Source organism: Plecotus auritus (assembly GCF_963455305.1).
Source record: "Plecotus auritus genome assembly, chromosome: 5".
Classification (NCBI taxonomy): Eukaryota; Metazoa; Chordata; class Mammalia; order Chiroptera; family Vespertilionidae; genus Plecotus; species Plecotus auritus.
The window spans coordinates 103,983,153-104,005,666 of record NC_137776.1 but is presented as its reverse complement, the minus strand read 5'-3'; the positions used below and the strand labels follow the sequence as shown (position 1 = coordinate 104,005,666).

The 22,514-nt window shown below is 50.0% G+C and overlaps 1 protein-coding gene across 4 annotated transcripts in view; it reads left to right on the top strand.

Moving 5' to 3' along the window:
• BICD2 (BICD cargo adaptor 2) overlaps nt 1-22,514 on the top strand; it is a 143,355-nt gene that overhangs the window by 25,595 nt on the left and 95,246 nt on the right. For all 4 annotated transcript variants that reach the window (XM_080668810.1, XM_080668811.1, XM_080668809.1 and 1 more), the window contains exon 2: nt 18,947-19,159. In XM_080668810.1, the coding sequence (XP_080524936.1) occupies nt 18,947-19,159 (213 nt within the window). The remainder of the gene's footprint in view (nt 1-18,946; nt 19,160-22,514) is intronic.

The window sequence follows — 22,514 nt, the reverse complement described above, 5'->3', positions numbered from 1 at the left end:
CATACCATGTCCTCAGAATTGCCAGATCCCCCTCTGACTCTGGTGAGTAATGAAGCCCTGTGGCTTTGTGGGAAATCTGTTAGTCCACCAGTATCTCTTGAGCACAGAGTGTGGCGGGCCAGCATGGAGCTTGAGTTTTCCCTCCCTCCGGGCAGAAGCAGTGAATTATATCTTCAGCTGGTTAGGTAGGGCTGGCAGCAGGGCCAGGGGGCACAGTGTGCCAGCAGATGGTGACTGCCCTCTCTCCCTGAGCATCAGCTGCCCGATGGCCCAGCTCTGCCCAAGGCCAGCGTCTGCCCAAGGTGGTGCACACTTGCTCTGAGAACTGGGAAAGGGGACCACACAATTCAGGGGCTCCTCACTTTGGTTGCAGATAGAGAGGCTGTGGTTCTGATGGTCTTTGACCAATAATCAATACCATTGGTGAGCCAAGGTGGCAGTGATGGAGAAAAGGGGCCACCTGCTAACCTGATGAGCTCAGGGAAGGCCTGTGTGGTGGCCTTGCAAACTCAGAGACCTAAGGTAACCACAAAGCGTGGTCTGAAATTAAAATTTTTGAACTAAAAGGAGTTTATGGTGGGTAGTCATGTCCTAGTCCAGTATCTTCTCTGACAAAGGTCAGTCTTTATCTTAACTGAGCCTATTGTCTTTTTCATCTATGATAACATATTGTTGGAATGTCAGTCATTTTTCTTTCCAGACCCCTCAAAGCAGACACAAATCCTCTCATTGTTACTTAGTTAATTGTTGTCTGTTAACTATCCTGCACCCACCTACGTAAGAGAAGTATGTGTCTTATCATTTTGCTTTTTATACAGTCCCAGAGGTTTCCCTACTCTGCTTTCTCCCGCCTCCCTAACCTATCACCAATGGATTTCATGTCACCCATTTACGTCAGTCTTCTCTTTTGATTGCAATGTATAAAACAAGGTGCAAAAATGCTATTCTCCGGAGCATTATCTCAGTCCGCTGGGTTCCCGGCGTTTGTTGACAGTTTGACTCAAGTAAACTCACAAAACTTCCTCACAGGTTTGAATGTTTCTTATATTAACACAGTAATTCTGGTCATTTGATTCCCCAGGATCTCAGGCTTTGGGGTCTCAGCTGGGACAGAGTTGGGTCCTGGGGCCTGACAGTGTCCGGTGTCTTTGCACCAGCGGCATCCATCTGGGGCCAGGCATGCAGTCGGTGCTACTGGTAAGGGGCGAAAGGTGCTGCAGGCCACCTGGTAAGGTCTGGGTGAAGCCCTGTCAGGCCTGCATGGGAGGATATATGTGCACAGAAAGATGTCATGAGCCTCCTGGCCCCTGGTGCCAGGAGCCGTTGAAGATCAGGTAAGGAGCTCAGCAGAAGGGTAAGATGGGCAGTTGGCAGAGCTCAGGAATTTCTGGGCTGCCCTTACCAGGCGTAGGCTAGTGGCTCTTTAAGGGAGAGGTGGGACCTGCTGGTGGTGAGAGGGGCTGGGTCAGCCCAGGAAGGGGCTGAGAGCAACAAAGGAGCTGAGAATGCCAAATGCCAACTTCCTTCTTGGGTTCTGCTTTCTGTAAGGATCCCTGTCTTTGCTGTGGGAATGCTGAAGTCAGCGCTCCTGGCTTGGCCTGTGGCGTGCCTGCTGCTTCAGATGCCAGACTGCAGGCCTGGCTCCCTGGTGGGGCCAGGAGGAAACCCTCAGCCTTGTGCAGCACTGCTTCCAGGCCGGCAGCTGTCAGATCAGTCAGCCTCTGTGAGCAGAGACCAGTGCTCGTTGTAGAGATGCCCACACTGTTCTCTTGCTGGTCAGACAGTGAGGCCACTGCCCACATGGGTTCAGGGGCAGAACTCGCAGGTTGCTTTTCCAACCGTGGCACACCTCATAACTGGGCTTGACATGGCTTGTCTCACCTGTGGACTGGCTCCTTTCAGCTGCCTCAGCACTGGGCTGGGCAAGCCACACAGATGGCCCAGTTTACAGCCAGGCCCAGTGAGCAGGAGGGAACTGCCTGACTCAGCCAGGATGGGTCCTGGGCTGCAGGCACCATAGTGCTCATACTGCTCTCCTGGCTGCTGGGTGCTAAGGTCTGTTAGGTGGGTGCCAGGTGATGACGAGGTACTGGCCCCTACGCGTCACATCCGGCCCTCAGCCTGGTCTTGTGAAGAACATTTTACTCAGATTGCACATGTTAATGGATGCTTTCGACCACAGCAGTGGAGTGGAGCGTTGCTGCAGCGGAGCCCATGCCTGCGTGGTGGTTACGTCTGTGGACTGAGGGAGCACAGCTGGTGAAGCATCATTTCTGGGCGTGTCTGAGGCTGGTTCTGGAAGACACCAGCATTTGATTCAGTGGATGCGTCCCAATGTGGGTGGCATGATCCAGTCTGTTGGGTCCCAAATGGAACAAAAGGCAGAGTTCTGTCCCTTCTTGATCTGGGGCATCCATCTCCTGCCCTTGGGCATTGGAGCTCATGTATATGTATATATGTGTATGTATATATGTATACATGTATATATACATGTATCTCCATGTCCTCTTGATTCTGTTTCTCTGGGGAACCATGACTATTACAGATTTTGATAACAAGCGTGTGGAGCTTCTTGGGGTCTCTTCCTGTTTTCCTTCCTGTTTCCACCCTCCCATTCTTGTCCCTGCCCTGGGCACCCCACCCAGAGGGACTTTCTGCTTTCCCCTTGGTGTTGGGATGGGGTCTAGGGCCAGGACCACTCCCAAGAGACCTTCTCTCAGCAGGAAGCCTGTGCCCTGAGCCGGGCATGTTAGGGAGAGGTGAGCGGGGCCTTTTGCCTGGAAAGTCCACACATTCCCAAGGACATAAGGCTCTCAATCCCCAGAGGTTTGCTGGGTTACTGACTGTCCCTATGTGGGTCTGGACCCAGCACCCCTTTTTGAGCCCCAGGCCTTGTGCCCATGAACTCAAGGCAGGGGTCCCAGCATCACGCGGGCCTGCAGAACCAGGCTTGAGCCAGACGTGGCCCATGGGGCTGCAGTGTGCCGACCCCCAGTCTAGGAGTGCCTCTCCTCAGGTGGTCATATTGTTGTTATGTCTGCTTCTGTCTCTGGATCATGTTGACGGTGGTCAGACATGTTGGCTGTGGAGGTGTTGGTTCCTCTGGAGGCAGAAGGGGGATTGCCCATCCACTGGTGGGTTCCCGCCAGAGAGGAGAGCAGAGGTTTGGTGTATTGCAAGAATATCCTTATGAGCCCTAGTCGGCTTGGCTCAGTGGATAGAGCATCAACTTGCGGACTGAAGGGCCCCAGGTTCAATTCCGGCCAAGGGCACATGCCTGGGTTGCGGGCCCAATCCCCAGTGGGGGGTGTGCAGAAGGCAGCCTGTCAATGATTCTCTCTCATCCTTGATGTTTCTGTCTCTCTCTCCTTCTCCCTTACTCTCTGAAATCAATAAAGAAATATATATATATATACACACACACATATATATAAAAGAATATCCTCATGAGAACCCTATCCACATCAAGCCCCGCCCTCTTCTGTGGTCTCAGTGGCCGACTCTGTGGTCTCTAGCTCAGCACATCTCAGCAGGAGCCCAGGGCCCTGTGCTCACTCCACTCCTCTGTGGGCCCCTCAAGCACTGGCCTCATGCTCTTGGCACTGTGTCTAATCTGTGTCACCCCTGGGCTCTCAGAGGCAGCTGCTTCTGCTACGCCTCACTGCATCAGCGGCACCTTCCCCTAGACTTGGGAAAGCCCGGACGTCTGGGCAGTGCCCCTTTGTGTGGATGAACTTGAAGGGAGGCCAGTTGCGACCTCATACCTGGGCTCACTGGGCTGTGTCGGGGCTTGCCCAGTCTGGGCAGCTTCAGAGCAGTGGGTAAGGGGTGGGTCAGGAGCAGCAGTCAGCTGTCCACAGCCAGTGCATGCCCTGGGGGACATCCCAGAGACACTGCCACCACCTCCTTGAAGCCCAAACAAGTGTCCGGCAGTCAAGGAGGCATTGCCCTTCTTCCCAAGTGTGCAGGCAGGGCTGGGGTGGGGGTCCAGGCGGGACCCCCTCTGGAGGTTGAGGCCAGGCAGATGGTGAATGTCATTGCTCTGAGCACTTCCCAGGATGGGGAGGCAGGTTTGAGATGGATTCAAGGTCACACAGGACGGTGCAAGGTGGGAGTGAGGGTGCTTCAGTCAGGAGTTGTTTAGACAGGTCGACCGAGTGACCAGGGTCTCCACCTCTGTGACCCTCAGCCTCCTGGCCTGTGACTGGAGCAGTGAGCACAGGGATGGGGCTCCTAGGTTCACAGCCTGCAGGTTGGGGGTAGAATGCTTCAGAAACATCCAAGATGTTGTCTTGAACAACTTTATTGAGGCATAATTGAAAAAACAGTAAATTGCATATATTGAAAGTATTCAGTTTGGTCAGTTTTCATGCGCGTGTATACTCAGGAGATCAACAACATAGTGGAGATGATGAAAGTATTCACTGCCCATGTGTTTTCTGGACCCATTTGTAATCCCTCCCCTCCTCTCCAGGCGAGCTCGGTATACACTTACTCACATTTTCTAGTTTTTATATAAACGAAAGCATACTACAAGTACTGTTTTTTTGGTCTGGCTTTCCACTAAGCATAATTTGAGATGAATCTGTGTTGTGCTTATTAATAGCTGCTCCCTTTGGATTGCTGAGTACCTCAGAGGCATTAGGGGTGGGGTTACAGACCATTCACATAAAGTGAGTATATAAAGTCAGTTGTCATCCTTCAGCTGGTGGAGGGGCTTGCCTTCAATTTGTAAAAACACACACATCTGTGAAGCACAATAAAGCGAAGTGCAATAAAATGAGGTGTGCCTGTGGTGGTCTGTTGTGTGGCTGCACCACAGTTTTTAAAAAGTCCATTTTCCTAGTGATGGACATTGGGTTGTTTTCAGTTTGTTTTGGCTATTAGAAATATTTCTCTCTGAGTCTTTGTATGGATATGTGCTTTTATTTCTCTTGGGTTGCTATGCCATATGTCAGATACATTCTTAAATTTCAAGAATCTGCCAGTTCTGGCTTGGTGGCTCAGTCAGGTGGGGCATTGTCCCATACACCAAAAGGTTGCGGGTTTTGATTCCTGGTCAGGGCATATCCTTATACTAGAGACCCGGTGCACAAAATTCATTGTGCACAGGTGGTGGGGGGGTCTCTCAGCCCGGCCTGCACCCTCTCCAATCTGGGACCCCTCGGGGGATGTCCATCTGCCTCTCGCAATCTGGAACTGCTGGCTCATAACTGCTCGCCTGCCTGCCTGATCGCCCCTAACCCCTCTGCCTGCCTGCCTGATTGCCCCTAACTGCTCCCCTACTGGCCTGATTGCCCCTAACTGCCTCTGCCTCGCCTCACACCTGGGACCCAGGATTCCCTCCTCTGGCCGGTTGCAGGCACCTGGGACCCAGGCCAGCTTTGCCCAGGCTGGCCTCAGCTGCAGGGGACCGTGGGCAGGCGGCTTGTCCCTCTCCTCCTGGGCCACAGCCCCAGCCGCTGGCACCCAGGACCGCAGGGCGGGTGACTTGTTCCTCTTCCGGGCCGCAGGCACAGGCACAGCTGCTAGCGCCTGGGACTGTGGGGCGGGCGGCTTGTCCCTCTCCCGGGCCGCAGCCTGGCTGGTCCCCATTCCTCTCTCACGAGCTCATTTGTACCTGGCTGGTCCCTATTCCTCTCTCCCCAGTGGTGAGTGTCTGAGCGGTTCTGGCGCGAGGGCATGATGACCATTTGCATATTATCTCTTTATTATATAGGATAGGTTGTGCAGATTCATTACCAACTTGGGGAGGCAACTGATTGATGTTTTTCTTTCATGTGGATGTTTCTCTCTCTCTCTCTAAAAAACCAATGGGAACATATCTTTGGGTGAGGATTAAAAAAAGAAAAAAATAGTCTGCCAAATTCTTTTCCCAGGTGCTGCACCATTTTACATTCCCCAGCAGCAGCAGCTTAGGAGAGTTCCCATTGCTCCCCTTTGTGTCTACACGTGGTAGAGTCAAGCATTTTAATTGTCAACGTTCGAGTAGATGTGTAGTAGGATCTCATTGTGGTTGTCATTTTCTGTTGTTGAGCATCTTTTCATGTCATCCTTTCCCATAGATATATCTTTGTAGAGTTTTGAGAGTCCTTATATTCTGGATACAAGTCTTTTATCAGATGTGTGATTTGCAAAGATTTTATCCTAGTCTATAACTTTCTTTCAAACAGCATAAATTCTTAGTTTTAAAGTCCAAATTAACAATTTTTTCTTTTATGGGTCAGAGGTATGGGTAGGTATCCTTTTCCATCAATTTGCCTTGTGCCTCTGTCAAATCAGTTGGCTATATGCGTAAATAAATACTTATTAAGTACAGATCTATTTCTGGATTCTCTATTCTGATCAGATCTATTTGTCTATCTTTATTCCAGTGTCGTACTGTCTTAATTACTAAAGCTTTATAAATATTGAAATCAGGTAATGTTCATTTTCATATGAATTTTAAAAGCAGGTCGTCTAATTCTACCAAAAAAAAAAATGGTGGGGGATTGACTGGCATTGTGGTGAATTGAAAAATCAATTTGTGAGGAATCTACATCTTAACACCATTGAGTCTTCTGGCCCATGAACAAGGTATGAAAAGGTATATTTTTCCATTTACTTAATTTCTCCCAGCAATGTTTTGTGGTGTTTAGTGTGTTATTTCAATATACTAGGAATGAACAGTCAGAAAGTGAAAACAATTTTAATGCTATTTACCAGAGCATCAAAAATATTAAATACTTATGTTTAGATCTGACAGTGTTTTGTGGCTTTTAATGTGTGGGTCTTGTATATCTTCTGTCAGGTCTATAAGCATTTAATATTTTTGATGTTCTGGTAAATAGCATTAAAATTGTTTTCACTTTCTGATTGTTCATTCCTAGTATATTGAAATAAGTTTGATTTTTGCATATTTACCCTTTATCTTGCAAACTAGCTAAAGTCACTTATTCGGTCTAGTGGCTCCTTTGTAGATTCCTTTGGATTTTCTATGTATAGACTCTCATGTGACACGTGATTAAAACACACACACAACAGTTTTACCTCTTCCTTTCCAATCTGGAAATCTTTGTTTTTTCTCACTTAATTGCATTGCAGGCGGGGAATTCCAGTACAATGTTGAGCAGAAGTGGGAAGGCTCAGTATTTCACCATTAACGTTAGCTGTGAGGTGTTTGGAAGACGCCTTTACCGAATCAGGTTGAGCAAGCCTCTTTCTGTTTGCTGAAGGTATTTATCAGTGATAGATGTTGAATTTTGTCAGATTGTTTTCCTGCATCTTTCGAGATCATGTAGCCTTTCCTTTTTGTCTGTAAATATACTGAATTACATTGCTTTTTCCCCTAATGTTAATCAGCCCTACATTCCTTGGATAAGTCCCACTGTGTCATGATTCCTCATCCTTTTTATATGTTGGTGGGTTTTATTTGACAAACTTTTTTGAAGAATTGTTTGCATCTGTATTCTTTTTTTGTACTGTCTTTGGTTTTGGTTTACAGGGTAATGATGGCATCATAAAATTAGTTGGGAAGTATTTTTTCCTTTTCAGTTTTCTGGAAGAGTTTGTGTACAATTGGATTTCTTTCTTAAATGTTTGGTAGACTAGAGCAGTGAAGCCATCTGGGCCCAGCATGTTTTCTGTGGGTTAACAATTACACATTTAATTGCTTTAACAGATACAGGACTATCCAGGTTTTCTGTTTCTTCTTGAGTGGACTTTGGTAGTTTGTCTTTCAAGGAATTTGTTCATTTTATCTAAGTTATCAGATTTATTGGCATAAAGCTGTTTGTGATATTTCCTTATTATTCTTTTTAATATTTGTACTGCTATTACTTTTCATTCCTGATAGTGGTAATTTGTGCTCCTCCTCCCATTAGTGTGGCTGAAGGTTTATTTATTTATTTTATATATTTTTTATTTTTTTAATATATTTTTGTTGATTTCAGAGAGCAAGGGGGAGGGAGTGAGAGATAGAAACATCAATGATGAGAGAGAATCATTGATCAGCTGCCTCCTGCACTCCCCACACTGGGGATTGAGCCCACAACCCAAGCATATGCCCTTGACCAAATCGAACCCGGAACCCTTCAGTCCACAGGCCGAAGTTCTATCCACTGAGCCAAACCGGCTAGGGCTGGCTAAAGGTTTATTGATTTGATCTTTTCAAAGAACTTGCTTTTGATTTAATTGATTTTTCTCTGTACTTTTTCTTTCATTGACTTCTACTCTGATTAGTTTTTACTGGCTTTCATTTGCTCTTATTCTAGTTTATTTTATTTTACTTTTTATTGAGAAAAAGCTTATAGAGTACAAATCGTAAGTGTGAACTTTCAGTAGCTGAACACACACACATAGCACCCAGTTCAAGAATCAGACCGTCTCTAGCCCTAGAAGTCCTCTCAAGAGCCCTCTCAAGAACTGACCCTCCCTCAATCCAGGGCTCACACTGCCCTGACTTCTGCTAGCATAGGTTAGTTTTACTTATTCTTGGAACTGTATATATAAACAGAATCACACTTCTATGTCTGGCTTCTTTCATTCAACATTATGTGAGACTAGAGACCTGGTGCATGAAAAACATGCACTCAGGGACAGAGGGGGTCCCTCAGCCCAGCTTGTGCTCTCTCACAGTCCCAGAGCCTTTGGGGGATGTCCAACTGATGGCTTAGGCCCACTCCCACCACCACCACTGCACTTGCCAGCTGTGAGCCCGGCTTTGGCTGAGCAGCACTCCCTGTGGGAGCGCACTGACCACCAGGGGGCAGCTCCTGCATTGAGTGTCTACCCCCTGGTGGTCAGTGCGCGTCATAGCGACCAGTAGTTCCATCGTTTGGTGGATTTGCATATTAGCCTTTTATTATGTACTAGAGGCCCAGTGCATGAAATTCGTGCACGGGGGTGGGGGAGTGTTCCTTAGCCCAGCCTGCACCCTCTCCAATCTGGGACCCCTCCCAACTGCCCTCCCCTGCTGGCCTGATCTCCCACAACTGCCCTCCCTTGCAGGCCTGGGTCCCTCCCAACTGCCTTTCCCTGCAGGCCTGGTCGCCCCCAACTTCCCTCCTCTGCTGGCTTGGTCACCCCTAACTGCCCTACCCTGCAGGCTTGATCACCCCCAACTGCCCTCCCTTGCTGGCCTGGTCCCTCCCAACTGCCCTCCCTTGCTGGCCATCTTGTGGTGGCCATCTTGTGTCCACATGGGGGCAGGATCTTTGACCACATGGGGGCAGTCATCTTGTGTGTTGGAGTGATGGTCAATCTGCATATTACTCTTTTATTAGATAGGATAGAGGCCTGGTGCCCGCGTGGGGGCCAGCTGGTTTGCCCTGAAGGGTGTCCGGGATCAGGGTAGCGGTTCCCTTGGGGCGTGAGGCAGCCTGGGCAAGGGGCCTGTGGTGGCGACCCAAGCGGAGGCCCTGGTATCTGGGGTTTATTTATCTTCTGCAATTGAAACTTTGTAGCCTTGAGCGGAGCCAAGCCTTCTGCTCGCTCTGTGGCAGCAGCCATTTTTTGGGGGGATTTATGTATCTTCTATAATTGAAACTTTGTAGCCTTAAGCGGAGGCCTGGGCCAGCCAGGGCGTGCGGAAAGGTTGGCTTCCCCCATCACTGGGGGCAGCCCTAGCCTCCTGCTCTTTCCATCTCCGTGGCTGCCACCATTTCTGTTTGGGTTTATGTATCTTCTATCATTGAAACTGTGTAGCCTTGAGTGGAGGCCTAGGCCGGCAAGGGCAGGCGGAAAGTTTGGCTTCCTCCATTGCTGAGGAAACCCAAACCTCCCTCCTGCTCTCTGTGGCCGTAGCCATCTTGGTTGGGTTTATTTGCATATTTGCTCCTGATTGGCTGGTGGGCGTGGCTTGTGGGCGTAGCAGAGTGATGGTTAATTTGCATATTACTCTTTTATTATATAGGACTAGAGGCCTGGTGCATGGATTCGTGCACGGGTGGGGTCCCTCAGCCTGGCCTGTGCCCTCTCACAATCCGGGACCCCTCAGGGGATATTGGACTGCTGGCCTGCAGAGATCAGGCCAAAACTGGCAGTCCGACATCCCCTGAGGGATGTAGCAGTGCCAAAGTGGCAGGCGGCTGGGGAGGAACCTAGGCCGGGGCTGGGCGCCCCACTGCTTCCGCTCCCCGCTGCGCCGGCTGCCGCTGCTTACGGCCCACCACTGCCTGCTGCCCACTGCCAACACTGCCTGCCACCACCGCAGCTGTGCTCGCCAGCCATGAGCCCAGCTTCTGGCTGAGCTGCGCTCCCGCTGTGGGAGTGCACTAACCACCAGGGGGCAGCTCCTGCATTGAGCGTCTGCCCCCTGGTGGTCAGTGTGTGTCATAGCGACCAGTCGTCTGGTCAACCAGTCGTAATAGTCACTTAGGCTTTTATATAGAGAGAGACTAGAGGCCCAGTGCATGAAATTCGTGCACGGGGGTGGTGGTGGTGGGGGGAGGTGTGTCCCTCAGCCCAGCCTGCACTCTCTCCAATCTGGGATCCCTCTCACAATCCAGGACTGCTGGCTCCCAACCGCTTACCTGCCTGGCTGCCTGATTGCCCCTAACGGCTTCTGCCTGCCAGCATGATCACCCCCTAATTACTCTCCTGCCAGACTGATTGACACCTAACTGCTCCCCTGCTGGCCTGATTGCTCCTAACTGCCCTCCTCCGCTGGTCCGGTAACCCCTAACTGCCCTCCCCTGCAGGTCTGGTCGCGCCCAACTGCCCTCCCAACTGCCCTCCCCTGCTGGCCTGTTCCCCCCCCAACTACCCTCCCCTGCTGGCCTGGTCCCTCCCAACTGCCCTCCCCTGCAGTCCTGGTCCCCCCCAACTGCCCTCCCCTGCTGGCCTGGTCACCCCTAACTGCCCTCCCCTGCAGGCCATCTTGTGGCAGCCATCTTGTGTCCACATGGGGACGGCATCTTGTGTGTTGGAGTGACGGTCAATTTTCATATTACTCTTTTATTAGATAGGATAGGAGTCTTCTTTGTTGTCTGTATAACAGTAATTTACTATTTCTGTGTAGTATTCTGTCATGTGATTATATTATATCTTTTCTTCTGTTGACAGACACTTGGGAAGTTGTGGTTTGAGGTTTCTGTAGATAATGCTCCTATAAATGTATTCTCCCATGCACATGTGCAAGCGTCCTGGAGCACAGGTGTGTCCTTAGCATTAGTAGACAGTTTCCCTGTGTGGTTGTTGCAGTTACACTCCCACCACCAGAAGATGAGATTTCATGAGGGTTTTCGGTAGGCCTTGTCCATGATGCTATTCAGTGTTTGTTGAGTGCGTGAAAAGAGAGACAGTCTGACTGGGGCTGGCTGAACTCTCATAAGACACCATCTGGGCCCAAAGACCAGCCAAAACAGGGAAGAGCCCCTTTCCTGGGAACTTAGAGCTGTATGGAGTGTTTAACACCGTGCTTCAGCGAGGCTTGGGGTTTTCTGTTCGGAACAAGTGAGCTTGTGGTGTCTGGGACACAGAGGTGAGGAACATGGCAGCCGGCAGGCAGGACTTGAGGCCTTCATCCCTTGGTCTGCAGGAGGCCCAGAAGCCATTTGGGCAAAGGCCTGGAGGAGTGTTGTCTGGGGAAAACCAAGTGCAGTGAGTTGGGGTGAACACCAGGCTCTTACCAGCTGTGAACAGGGCCCAGGCTCGCGGCCTTGTAAGCCTCAGTCTTCTCATCTGTTGAAAGGGCTCATCCCCACAGGGTTGTTAGCTGTGCCTTGAGCTTTGCACATAGTTCCTGGTGTAGTTTTTAAGATGGAAGCTGAGGTTGTTGCTCGGATTGTTCTTTTGTTCTGATATAGTCATTTAGTGCTGTGAAGACCCTTCTGAGTTCTTGGCTTTAGTGGCATCCCACAGATTCCCATATCACTTCATTTTCATTCAGTTACAAATACTTTCTAGTTTCCCTTTTTATTTCTTCTTTGACCCATGAGTTACTTAGAAGTCTATTATTTAATTGCCAAATATTTTGGAATTTTCTAGGTATCTTTTAGTATTGATTTCTCATTTAATTCTCTTTGGTCAGAGTGCATACTCTTTATGGCTTGAATTCTCTTAAGTTTGAGACATGTCTTAATGGCTCAGAATTTGGTCTATTTGGGTAAATGTACCATGTGCCCCTGAAAAGAATGTATGTGCTGCTGCTATTTACAAGTTAGTTAGTGACTGTCTATTTTTTTCTTGCAGTTTTATCAGTTTTTGCTCATGTATTTTGAAGCTCTGTTATTAGATATACAAACATTTAGAATTGTTATGTTCTCTTTGTGAATTAACCTCTTATTATGAAATGACCCTCTATCTCTGGTAGTATTTTTTGCTGTGAAATCTTTATTTGATATTAATAGAACCATTCTACCCTTTTTTTTTTTTTTTTTTGTAATAGAAATGTAATTCCTAGTCCAGTGTAATGCTTAACATTTGCTTAGGGTTGAAGGAAAGAGAAGGCTTTAGGTCATCTAATATTGGTTGAGGACAATTTATATACCAATTAAACACTTCATCTTCTTTTTTGGAGTGGGGGGGGGGTCACATTATTTTTATGTGCTAAAGGGAAATGTTATAGGGTCTTCCACAAAGACATTGTTACCAAGTGCTTTATTCTGAGCCAGTGACCCTTATGTAAGGGAAGCTGAACAGTCATCTAAAGCAGGGGGTTCTCACACACATTAGAGTTTGATAATCCCTATTGTAGTCTATCTCCATTTTTGTTGATGAGGAACAGCAGTCCAGAGAAGGTAAGTAATCTGCCAGTCACCAAGCTCGTTGGCAATAGCACCAGCCTGGAACTAGTGTCCTCAGGACCAACCTGGGGCTCAGAGCACCCTACCTTTTTAAAAAATATTTTTATTGATTTTGTGAGAGAGAGAGAGAGAGAGAGAGAGAGAGAGAGAGAGAGAGAGAGAGAAAGAGAGAGAAACACTGATACGAAAGCAAAACACTGATCAGCTGCCTCCTGCATGCCCCCTACTGGGCATCGAGCCACAACCCAGGCATGTGCCCTGACTATGAATCAAGTTGGTACCCTTTAGATGCACTGAATGACACCCAATGAACTGAGCCACACTGGCCAGGGCTAGCTTTCTTTTGATGAGTGTTAACATGGTTTTCTTTTTTCATCCTTTAAATTTTTTGAACAGCTGTATTTTAACAGCTTTACTTATTTCTATAATCCACATAATGCAATTCAGTGGTACAGTCACAGAGCTTTGCAACCATCCCCCCAACCCATGTTAGATACCCTGCACCCCTTAGCTTTCACCTGTTCCAATCTCCCAACTCCATCCCCAGCCCAGGGCAACTGCTGGTCACATTTTCTGTCTGTAGGTTTGCCTGTTTTGGACATGTCAGGTAAATGGAATCATACAATATATGGTTCCTTGTGATTGGTCTTTTTCACTTAGAAAAATATTGTCAAAGTTCCTATATGTTGTACCATGTATCAGTGCTTCATTTCTTTTTATAAACAACCAGTACTCCCATTTTATGGGTAGACTACATTTATCCATTAATCAGTTGGTGGGCATTTGGGTTGCTTCCGCTTTGGGGCTGTGATAAACAGCTTTGTACAGTAGGTGTTTGTGTGGACGTCTGTTATTTCTCTCGGAGCTCTGCCTAGGAGTGGAATTGAGGCTCACATGGTGACTGTGTGTTTGACATGGTGAAAAACTGTCGTGCTGTTTTCCACAGCAGCAGCACCAGTGTACGAGGTCCAAGTTTTCCAGATCTTGGCCAGCATTTTCCATTTTTAAAAATTGTAGCTATTCTAGTGAGTGTGAAGTGCTGTCTCATTTTGGTTTTGACTTGCATTTTCCTAATGTCTACTGATATCGAGCGTCTTTTCATGTGCTTTCTGGCCATTTGTTCATCTTTTTTTAGAAATATCTATTCAAGTTCTTGTCCATTTTTTAATTGGGTTATCTTTTTATTATTGAGTAATAGGAGTTCTTTATATGTTCTAAATACTAGACCCTTATAAAAATATGATTTACAATCTTTTTTTTAATATATATTTTATTGGTTTCAGAGAGGAAGGGAGAGGGAGACAGAGAAAGAAGCATCAATGATGAGAGAGAATCATTGATCAGCTGCCCCCTGCATGCCTCCTACTGGGGATCGAGCCCACAACCTGGGCATGTGCCCTTGACGGGAATCAAACCTGGGACCCTCAGTCTGCAGGCCGACGCTCTATCCACTGAGCCAAACCAGCCAGGGCTGATTTACAATCTTTTCTTCTATTGTGTATGTTATCTTTTCACTTGATAGTGTCCTTTGATACATACGTTTTAAAAATTCTGATGCAGCCCAATTTATTTTTTTCTTTTGTTGCTCATGCTTATAGTGTCACCTGTGAGAGCCCATTGTGAACAAGGTCATGAAGAATTTTTTTTTTTAATTTTAATTCATTCACACCGGACAGCTATTGTGTTGGCTGTTGTCAGTTCTTTGTTTTTCAATATATTTAATTGATTTTTTTACAGAGAGGAAGGGAGAGGGATAGAGAGTTATAAACATTGATGAGAGACAAACATTGATCAGCTGCTTCCTGCACACCCCCTACTGGGTATGTGCCTGCAACCAAGGTACATTCCCTTGACCGGAATCAAACCTGGGACCCTTGAGTTCGCAGGCCAACGCTCTATCCACTGAGCCAAACCGGCTAGGGCAAGGTCATGAAGATTTTATCTCTATTTTCTGAGTATTGTAGTTTTAGAGCTCACATTTAGATCTTTGATCCATTTTGAGTTCATAATTTTGCACATGGATGTCCATTCGTCCCAGCACCATTTGTTGAAAAATTCACCACTTAATTTTTTGTGTCCTTGCCAAAATCAATTGACCACATATGTGAGGGTTTATTTCTGTTCTCTTTGTTCCATTGGTCTCTGTTGTCTTTTCTTATGCCAGCACCGTACTGTTTTGATCACTGGAGCCTCGTGTAAGTTTTGAAATTGAGAATTCGAGGCCTCCGACTTTGTTATTTTTCAAAATTGTTTTAGGTGTTCTGCCCTTGCAGTTGCATATGAACTTCCATTTGTGCAGAAAAGGCCATTGGAGTTTTGATAGGGGTTGCATTGCATCTCCTGCTAATTATCTTTTAAAGGGATTTAAAGAATAAGAAAAGTAAGTCTTTTATATTTACCCACACAGACTCCTTGTAAATCTAGATTTCCATCTTGGCATGTTTCCTTGTTTGTTTTGCTTGAAGGATTTTATTTAACATCTTGTACGCAGGTCTGCTTTTGTGTATTTGAAATGTGTATCTCACCTGTTTGTGAGCCATTGTCACTGCGCGTAAACTGGCTTTTTGTTTTGTTTTCCAAGATGCCGCTCCACTGTCAGGAGGCTGGCCAAGCCCCGCTGCCCTTCTGTGCTGGCTTCTCTAAGGGAGTGGTCTTTTTCCTCAGGCTGGTCTTAGTGTTTTCTCTGCATTACTTGTTTTAAACAGTTTTGTGGTATCCTTGGTGTAGTTTTCTGCATGTTTTTTTGTGCTTGGGGGTTGGTGAGATGCTAGTGTTTGTGGATTTGTAGTTTCCATCAAATTTGCAAGTTTTTCAGCCATTATTTCTTCAAGTATTTTTCTATCTTCATCCCTCCCCTCGGAAGCATCGGGCTCCTTGAAGGCCCACAGCTCATTCCCGTTGCTTGGCATTTAGTCTTCTTTCTGTGTTTCATTTGGGTGGCCTTGATTACTGTTTCTTCAGGTTTCCTCACCTTTCCCTCTGTTACGTCGTTTGCCGTTAATCCCACCCAGTGCCCCTTTCATCCTCATGTTGTCTTTCGTCTTCTGTACTTGGGCCTCCTGAGCCTGTGGAGTCTGTCCTGCCCACAGGTGGGCTCCTGATCTGTCACCGCGCTCAGGTCTCCAGGTGCTGCTGGACCACCCCTGCCCTTTGTGAGCCCTGTGACCTGTGGTGGGCTGGGCTCTGACTGGGAGCCGGTGCTGTTCTTCCTGTGGATGTTACTGTGCTTTGTTCTGGGATGTAGCTGGATCCTTCCAGGCTTTGCCTAAGTGTTGTTGGTCAGGACCAAGAGGATTTGCTGGCTCCACTTTGGCCAGGGCCTGTGTGTGATGGGATGGTTCCCCCTGTCCTGCTGGTGGTACCTTTCTGGCTCTGGTGGCTCACTCACAGGTTTGCCATCCCCTGCTGAGGCCCTCTGTCCGCAGGCCTACTGCCATCCTTGCCTGGCCACCGTCTTCCCGCGATGCCTCCTGCTCTCGTTCTGTTCTGTGGCTGGAGTTCCTTCTGGGAGGGGCTGGGACTGTCATGGAGCTCACCTGTGCCTGCCTCTCATTTCCTGGGGTCCAGTGACTTGAAAACCATTGCTCAGTCACATCACCTTCCCAGTTAGTTTTAGTTTCTCCACACAGGAAGTAGATCAGTCCCTGCTACAGCCTCGTCCTGGCAGGTGGTACAAGTCTCCATCTCCATGGCCTTTGAAAGGCTGCCTGGGTACTCCGGAGGCCCCGGCTGGGAGTGGGAGCGGGAGCTGGGCTGAGGCTGAGGTTCAGACTGCAGCTGGCAGGCCTGGACGCTGCAGATGTGTGTGCCTCTTCCCCTCTGGAGCACCTCTGGGGTGACTCCATGCCTCGTGAGATGTTGGCATTTTGTCATAAGGTTCATGAATGTGTTCTGCTCTGTTCGCCCAAGTAGACTTGTCTGGAGGTTTGGAGAGACACCATGAGCTGGCTGATACTTCCCTGCACTTCTTGGAGCCCAAGGCTCTGGCAGGCCTGGGCTGGTGTGCAGCCCAGGGTCGTGGCAACCACCCAGGAAGGGGCAGATCCACATAGACGAGATTTGTGCTCTGGGCTTTCCCTGACCAGGATGGAGGAGGGGGAGGGGGAGGGGGGAGGACGACGACGACAGAAATCACCGGGCTGAGCTAACTTGGTTTGAAAATAAACCAGTATCTTCACCGAACGGCTGTGCCAGTGCTGGGGGCAATAAGCAAGACCTGCCCTCGGAGGGCGAGCTGGAACCCTAGCCAGACCCTCCTTCATTTGGCCAGTCACTTTTTCTTTTTCTTTTTTTTAACTTTTATTCTTTAAATATATTTTTTTTATTGATTTCAGAGAGGACGTGAGATGGAGAGAGAGATAGAAACATCAATGATGTGAGAGAATCATTGATCGGCTGCCTCCTGCATGCCCCCTACTGGGGATCAAGCCCACAACCTGGGCATGTGCCCTTGACTAGAATCGAACCTGGTACCCTTCAGTCCACAGGTCGACGCTCTAGCGGCTAGAGCAGGGGTGGGCAAACTTTTTGACTGGAGGGCCACAATGGGTTCTTAAACTGGACCGGAGGGCCGGAACAAAAGCCTGGATGGAGTGTTTGTGTGAACTAATATAAATTCAAAGTAAACATCATTACATAAAAGGGTACGGTCTTTTTTTTTATTTCAATAGTTTTATTCATTTCAAACATTTTAATAGGAAGAATGTAAACACTAATTATTATAATTTGAAACTTCAAAAAATGGAGGAATCATAGCACAATAACATACCTTATATTGAAGATGGCAAAGGCAAAATAAAATTGCCTAACAAAGGAAAGGTACAAAAGCCTTTCAAATTAAACTTAAATATAATAAAATAATTTAAAACTAAAACAAATAGAAAAGAACAAAATGTGTAAACAGTAAATTAAACATTTTCTTTAGTGCAACTTCCAAATTATGCCCGGGACGTAGATGTAGATGGCAATGTAGACTGGGTTGAAAGGTTTTTGGTCTTTAAAACATCAACTTCAGTGGGAACAGTGTTGTTGGTCTCCTTTTTAGCTAATGCTCTGATACTGTGCTCTCCAGGGGCGTGTCTCCCTACATCACCACGATAACGTGTCTACACATTCCCAGGGTGATGTCGGGGGACGCGTCCGCGGGCATTACAAGGAGCCTCTGGGAGATTGAGAGGTTGTTCCTTCTACTGAGTGGGCGGATATAAATCCGCCCACTCAGAAGAAGGAGCTGCGGCCGTGTTTCCCGATGTTGCCATGTTAACACTGCTGCTGGTGAAGGAGCAGAGGGGAGAGCAAGAGAACCCTCCGCTCTTTCGGCTCCGCGGGCCGGATAGAACAGCCGAACGGGCCGTATCCGGCCCGCAGGCCGTAGTTTGCCCACGGCTGGGCTAGAGCCTAGCCACTGAGCCAAACCAGCTAGGGCTGGCCAGTCACTTTCTATGTTTTAATTTGTTCTCTTAGAAACACTCCTGCTAGTAGCATCTTATACATAGCTTTGCACGGTTTCCCCAACTGTCTTCTTGGACTAAATTCCTGGACTTAGTATTATAATTTGTCTGGTCATACTGGCATGTTAGCCTAGACCTGGATTATACCGTAGTAAACGAGTGGAAATGTTCTTGTTTCTCTCAAGAAATAAAGGCGTTAATTTTCTTGCTACTCAGAAGCCCTGTAAAGAGACAGGGTCCCCCTCTCCTGAGGTTTGCATAGGGTTAGGGTTAGGGTTACGGGGAGGGCACACAGCGTTGGCCTGTGGGGTTCCATTTTGGCTGCTGGGATGTACAGGGTGGGAGGGAAGGAGAAGTAGAGGTACTTCCTGGGGCCTGCCCCTTGCCTGGAGGACAAGGCACTATGGGAGGTGCCTGCCGGCACAGGACTCTGGCCTAGTTCCTCTCACCCATGGGGGCTCTTCCCTGGGTCTGGGGTGGCGGCATCCTCTCCCGTCAGACAATTTCAGCTCTGTGCCCAGGTCCTGGGCAGGCAGGTGGATTCTCAAATTAGGCACACATGGTGGCCTGTTGGCTGCTTTTGAGTGTCCTGGTTCATGCTCTGGTCCCTTCATGCAGGCCTGGCCCCCTTGGGCATAGGTGTCTACCCAGGATGAGTGGACAGATCTACAGTCAGTACCCCCCGCTCCCCACTCTCCATCCGGTATCTGGTTCCATGTGCACTTGCAGGAGTGCTGGCCTGGCCTACTCTCAGTGTCTCTTTCCCCGCAGGCATTTGGACAGGTGCACACGAACCACAGGAAGGTGGCCGCGGATGGTGAGAGCCGGGAGGAGAGTCTGATCCAGGAGTCGGCCTCCAAGGAGCAATACTACGAACGCAAGGTGCTAGAGCTGCAGACGGAGCTGAAGCAGCTGCGCAACGTGCTCGCCAACGCTCAGTCGGAGGGCGAGCGCCTGGCCTCAGTGGCACAGGAGCTGAAGGAGGTATCTCGGGCTGGGCACGGGCAGGCTGCTCCCTGCGTGAGGAGGCAACCCCGGTGTGCACGGGGGTGGGGGTGCGGCCACACCACCAGTTGTCCCACTTGCTTAGCCCCAGCCGCATGTGGTCCAGCCAGTAAGTGTCCTGGCTCTGCTTGAGCTGTGCATCCTGGTCTCAGGGCAGCTGACTTCCTCAGATGAAAGTGGGATAGAGCGTCCCTGCCATCTTGTGACGAAGAAGTCAGAAGGGGTCACTGCAGATGGCACCCAGGACCAAGCTCGACCCTGATAGGACCTGGCCGTGAGAGGCCTGGCTGAATGGAAAGCAGAGGGCAAGTGGCCAGTGGCCTCCGAGGGAAGTGGCAAGGCAGGCCACTGACTTCTAAACAGAGCTGGACAGGGACGCAGGTCAGCTGGGAGTCTGTGAGCTGCAGCCCTACCTGTGGCCGTGGGCCTCTCCTCAGAGCCCCAGGTGCTCAGGAAGAGCAAAGGGCTTGTCTGGGCTGCCGATAGGCCCACCCTCTGTTTCCTGGGAGGGTAGTGACAGGCAGGCATACGGCTCTGAGTGCTGGCCAACTCAAGGGTTCACACCTTAGACATGATGGTCCCACAGGATTGGGAGGGGACACTGGCAAAGTTTGGGACAGAGCCCAGGGCCAGCCTCAATGACCTCTGACCCAAATGAACCAGCCCTTCCCCCTCTGGTTCATTTGGGTCTGAGGGCTTTGCGGCCTGTGAGCCCAGGAGGAGCTTGGCTTAGACCTGGAGGTGGGCAGCCCTGTCGGCCTGGAGCTGGAATGTGTGATCCCATTTCCTCCCACAGGATTGCCCTGGTCCAGGTGGGGAGGAGGGGCTGTTAGGGTGAGAAATGGACCTCCTTACGGCCCGGCCGGGTTCATTCTGCCTCTTCCCTCTTCCAGAGGCGCCTCTCCTGGGCTGTGCGGAGAGCGCTGGGACCTGCTGACTCCTGGCTTTGGATGCCAGGAAGTGAGCTCAGCCAGTCCCACAGGCTGTTAAAAGAACAGGTCTGGTTGGGCCGGGATCCCTGCTATTCCTGTCAGTGCTTCAGGAGAAAGCCTGCCACTCCCCATACACCTTCAGCCGCCTCTTTCTCCTGAGGCACATCCTGTATCCCCGAAGTCTCTGTGGTGCAGGCCATGTGGAGCCGTTCTGGTTCCTGGTTGGGGAGGAAGCTCCCTCCTGCCACCAGATTGGACCGAGTCCTGGTCAGTTCCTTCCATTGCTGGCTCCATTCATATCCTGCTCCCAGCCCTCTCCTGCTCCCAGCCCTCTCCTGCTCCCAGCCCTCTCCTGTGGCTCTTCTACCAGTCCTGGCCCTGTCGCTGCTGCCCGAGCTGCTGTTCCGAGCTCCTCTGTGCCTCTGGCATGGCCAACCCCCTCTTGCACAAGGCTTGTGCCAAGGCTCAGGCCTGGCTAAGGAGCCTGGATCATGAGGACACAGCACCAAGCACTGTCCCCAATGAATACCAACCTGCAGCTGCTTCAGGATAACCCAGTTGCACAGACCTTGCGGGTCACCCCATGTGATGCCCCTTTCATGAGGAGGGTATCTGTGTTCCCTGGTGCCCAGTCCTGACCTATGTCCAGTGCCTGATGAGCCAGCCTGTCCATCCTCCTTGTGACAACTGGCTTAGGTGTTTGTGCCCCGCATGTCCCGCTAACCCAGGGGACCCTGTAGCCTAGGATCTTGACCTCTGAACTATATTTAGACAGGCCAGCTAGCTTCTGTCCTGGGACGTGGCCTTGAGCTCCATTTTGTAGGTAGAGTAGAGTCCCAGGAGGCCAGCGCCAGGCACCAGGTGAACACTGCAGTGTGGTTATAGACGCCTAGGATCAGGTCTGCAGCCGCTGGAGGCAGAGCCAGGCCCTGTGCATATGCTGGGGATGGCCCTTGAGAAGCAGGACTGCTGTTGGGAGAGGGGACAGCCTCATCTACCAAGTGGGGTCCCTTACCCCCTGGCCTTCCTATCCTGATGGGCCCTTACCCCTTGGTCTTCCTGTCCTGGTGGGCCCTTACCCCCTGGCCTTCCTGTCCTGGTGGGTCCTTACCCCCGGGGCCCTTACCTCCTGGCCTTCCTATCCTGATGGGCCCTTACTCCTTGGTCTTCCTGTCCTGATGGGTTCTTACCCCCTGGCCTTCCTGTCCTGGTGGGTCCTTACCCCCTGGCCTTCCTGCCCTGATGGGCCCTTACCCCCTGGCCTTCCTGTCCTGATGGGCCCTTACCCTCTGGCCTTCCTATCCTGGTGGGTCCTTTTACCCCCTGGCCTTCCTGTCCTGGTGGGCCCTTACCCCCTGGTCTTCCTGTCCTGATGGGCCCTTACTCCTTGGTCTTCCTGTCCTGGTGGGCCCTTACCCCCTGACCTTCCTGTCCTGGTGGGTCCTTATCCCTTGGTCTTCCTGTCCTTGGTGGGCCCTTACCCCTTTGTCTTGCTGTCCTGGTGGGTCCTTACCCCCTGGTCTTCCTGTCCTGGAGGGTCCTTACCCCTTGGTCTTCCTGTCCTGGTGGGCCGTTACCCCCTGGTGTTGCTGTTCTGATGGGCCCTTTGTGTCTTGGGTCCAGTTCAGCTCCAGGAGTGAGTGGCAGGGATGTCCCAGCAGCAGTCCCCTCCACTCCAGGCCAGGAACGGGCTTGTTTCCTTCTGTGGTGGCCTTTGCGACCCAGGAGCAGCTGGAAGGAAGCAGGGCATTTGGTCACAAGCTGAGGTGTGTGGTGGGTCAGGAGCAGCAGCGCCGGGCACCAGGTGAACACTGCAGTGTGGGGTAGATGCCTAGGTCCAAAACCAGAGGACAGAAGTTGGGGGGCTGTCATGTCAGCAGACAGCCCGGGGCAAGAGGGGGAGACCTGGGTATGGAGGAGCTAGCAGGAGTAGGGCCCTGCAGGGGTGGAGGAGCTGTGGGCTCTGATGATTCCTGAGGGAATGAATCCCATGAGGAAGTACACATTCCTCCAGGAAGCAGGCTGGACCTGAAGTGCTCTGGTGCGCCATCCAGCAGCCCCCAGGAGATCGGGGGAGTTGGTGAGAGAGGGTCCGCAGGGGCGGGGGATGCCCCTGCCTAGGCAGCCTGCATGGGATAAGCTTGCTGCACTCCCAGGCTCTAAAATTGCCTGTGAAAAACATGCGCCTTCCCAGATGTCCAGGAAACAGTGCCCCCAGCGCCAGGCAGATGTGCCTGCTCCCCCATCCTGCTCCCTCAGAGCCTGGCACTGCAGCTGTGGGCACTGGAACTTCCTAGGAGCTGAATTCTAGTTTACTAGAGGCCAAATGCACCGATGGGGTCCCTCGGCCTGGGCTGTGCCCTCTTGCAATCCAGGACCCCTCAGGGGATGTCGGACTACCC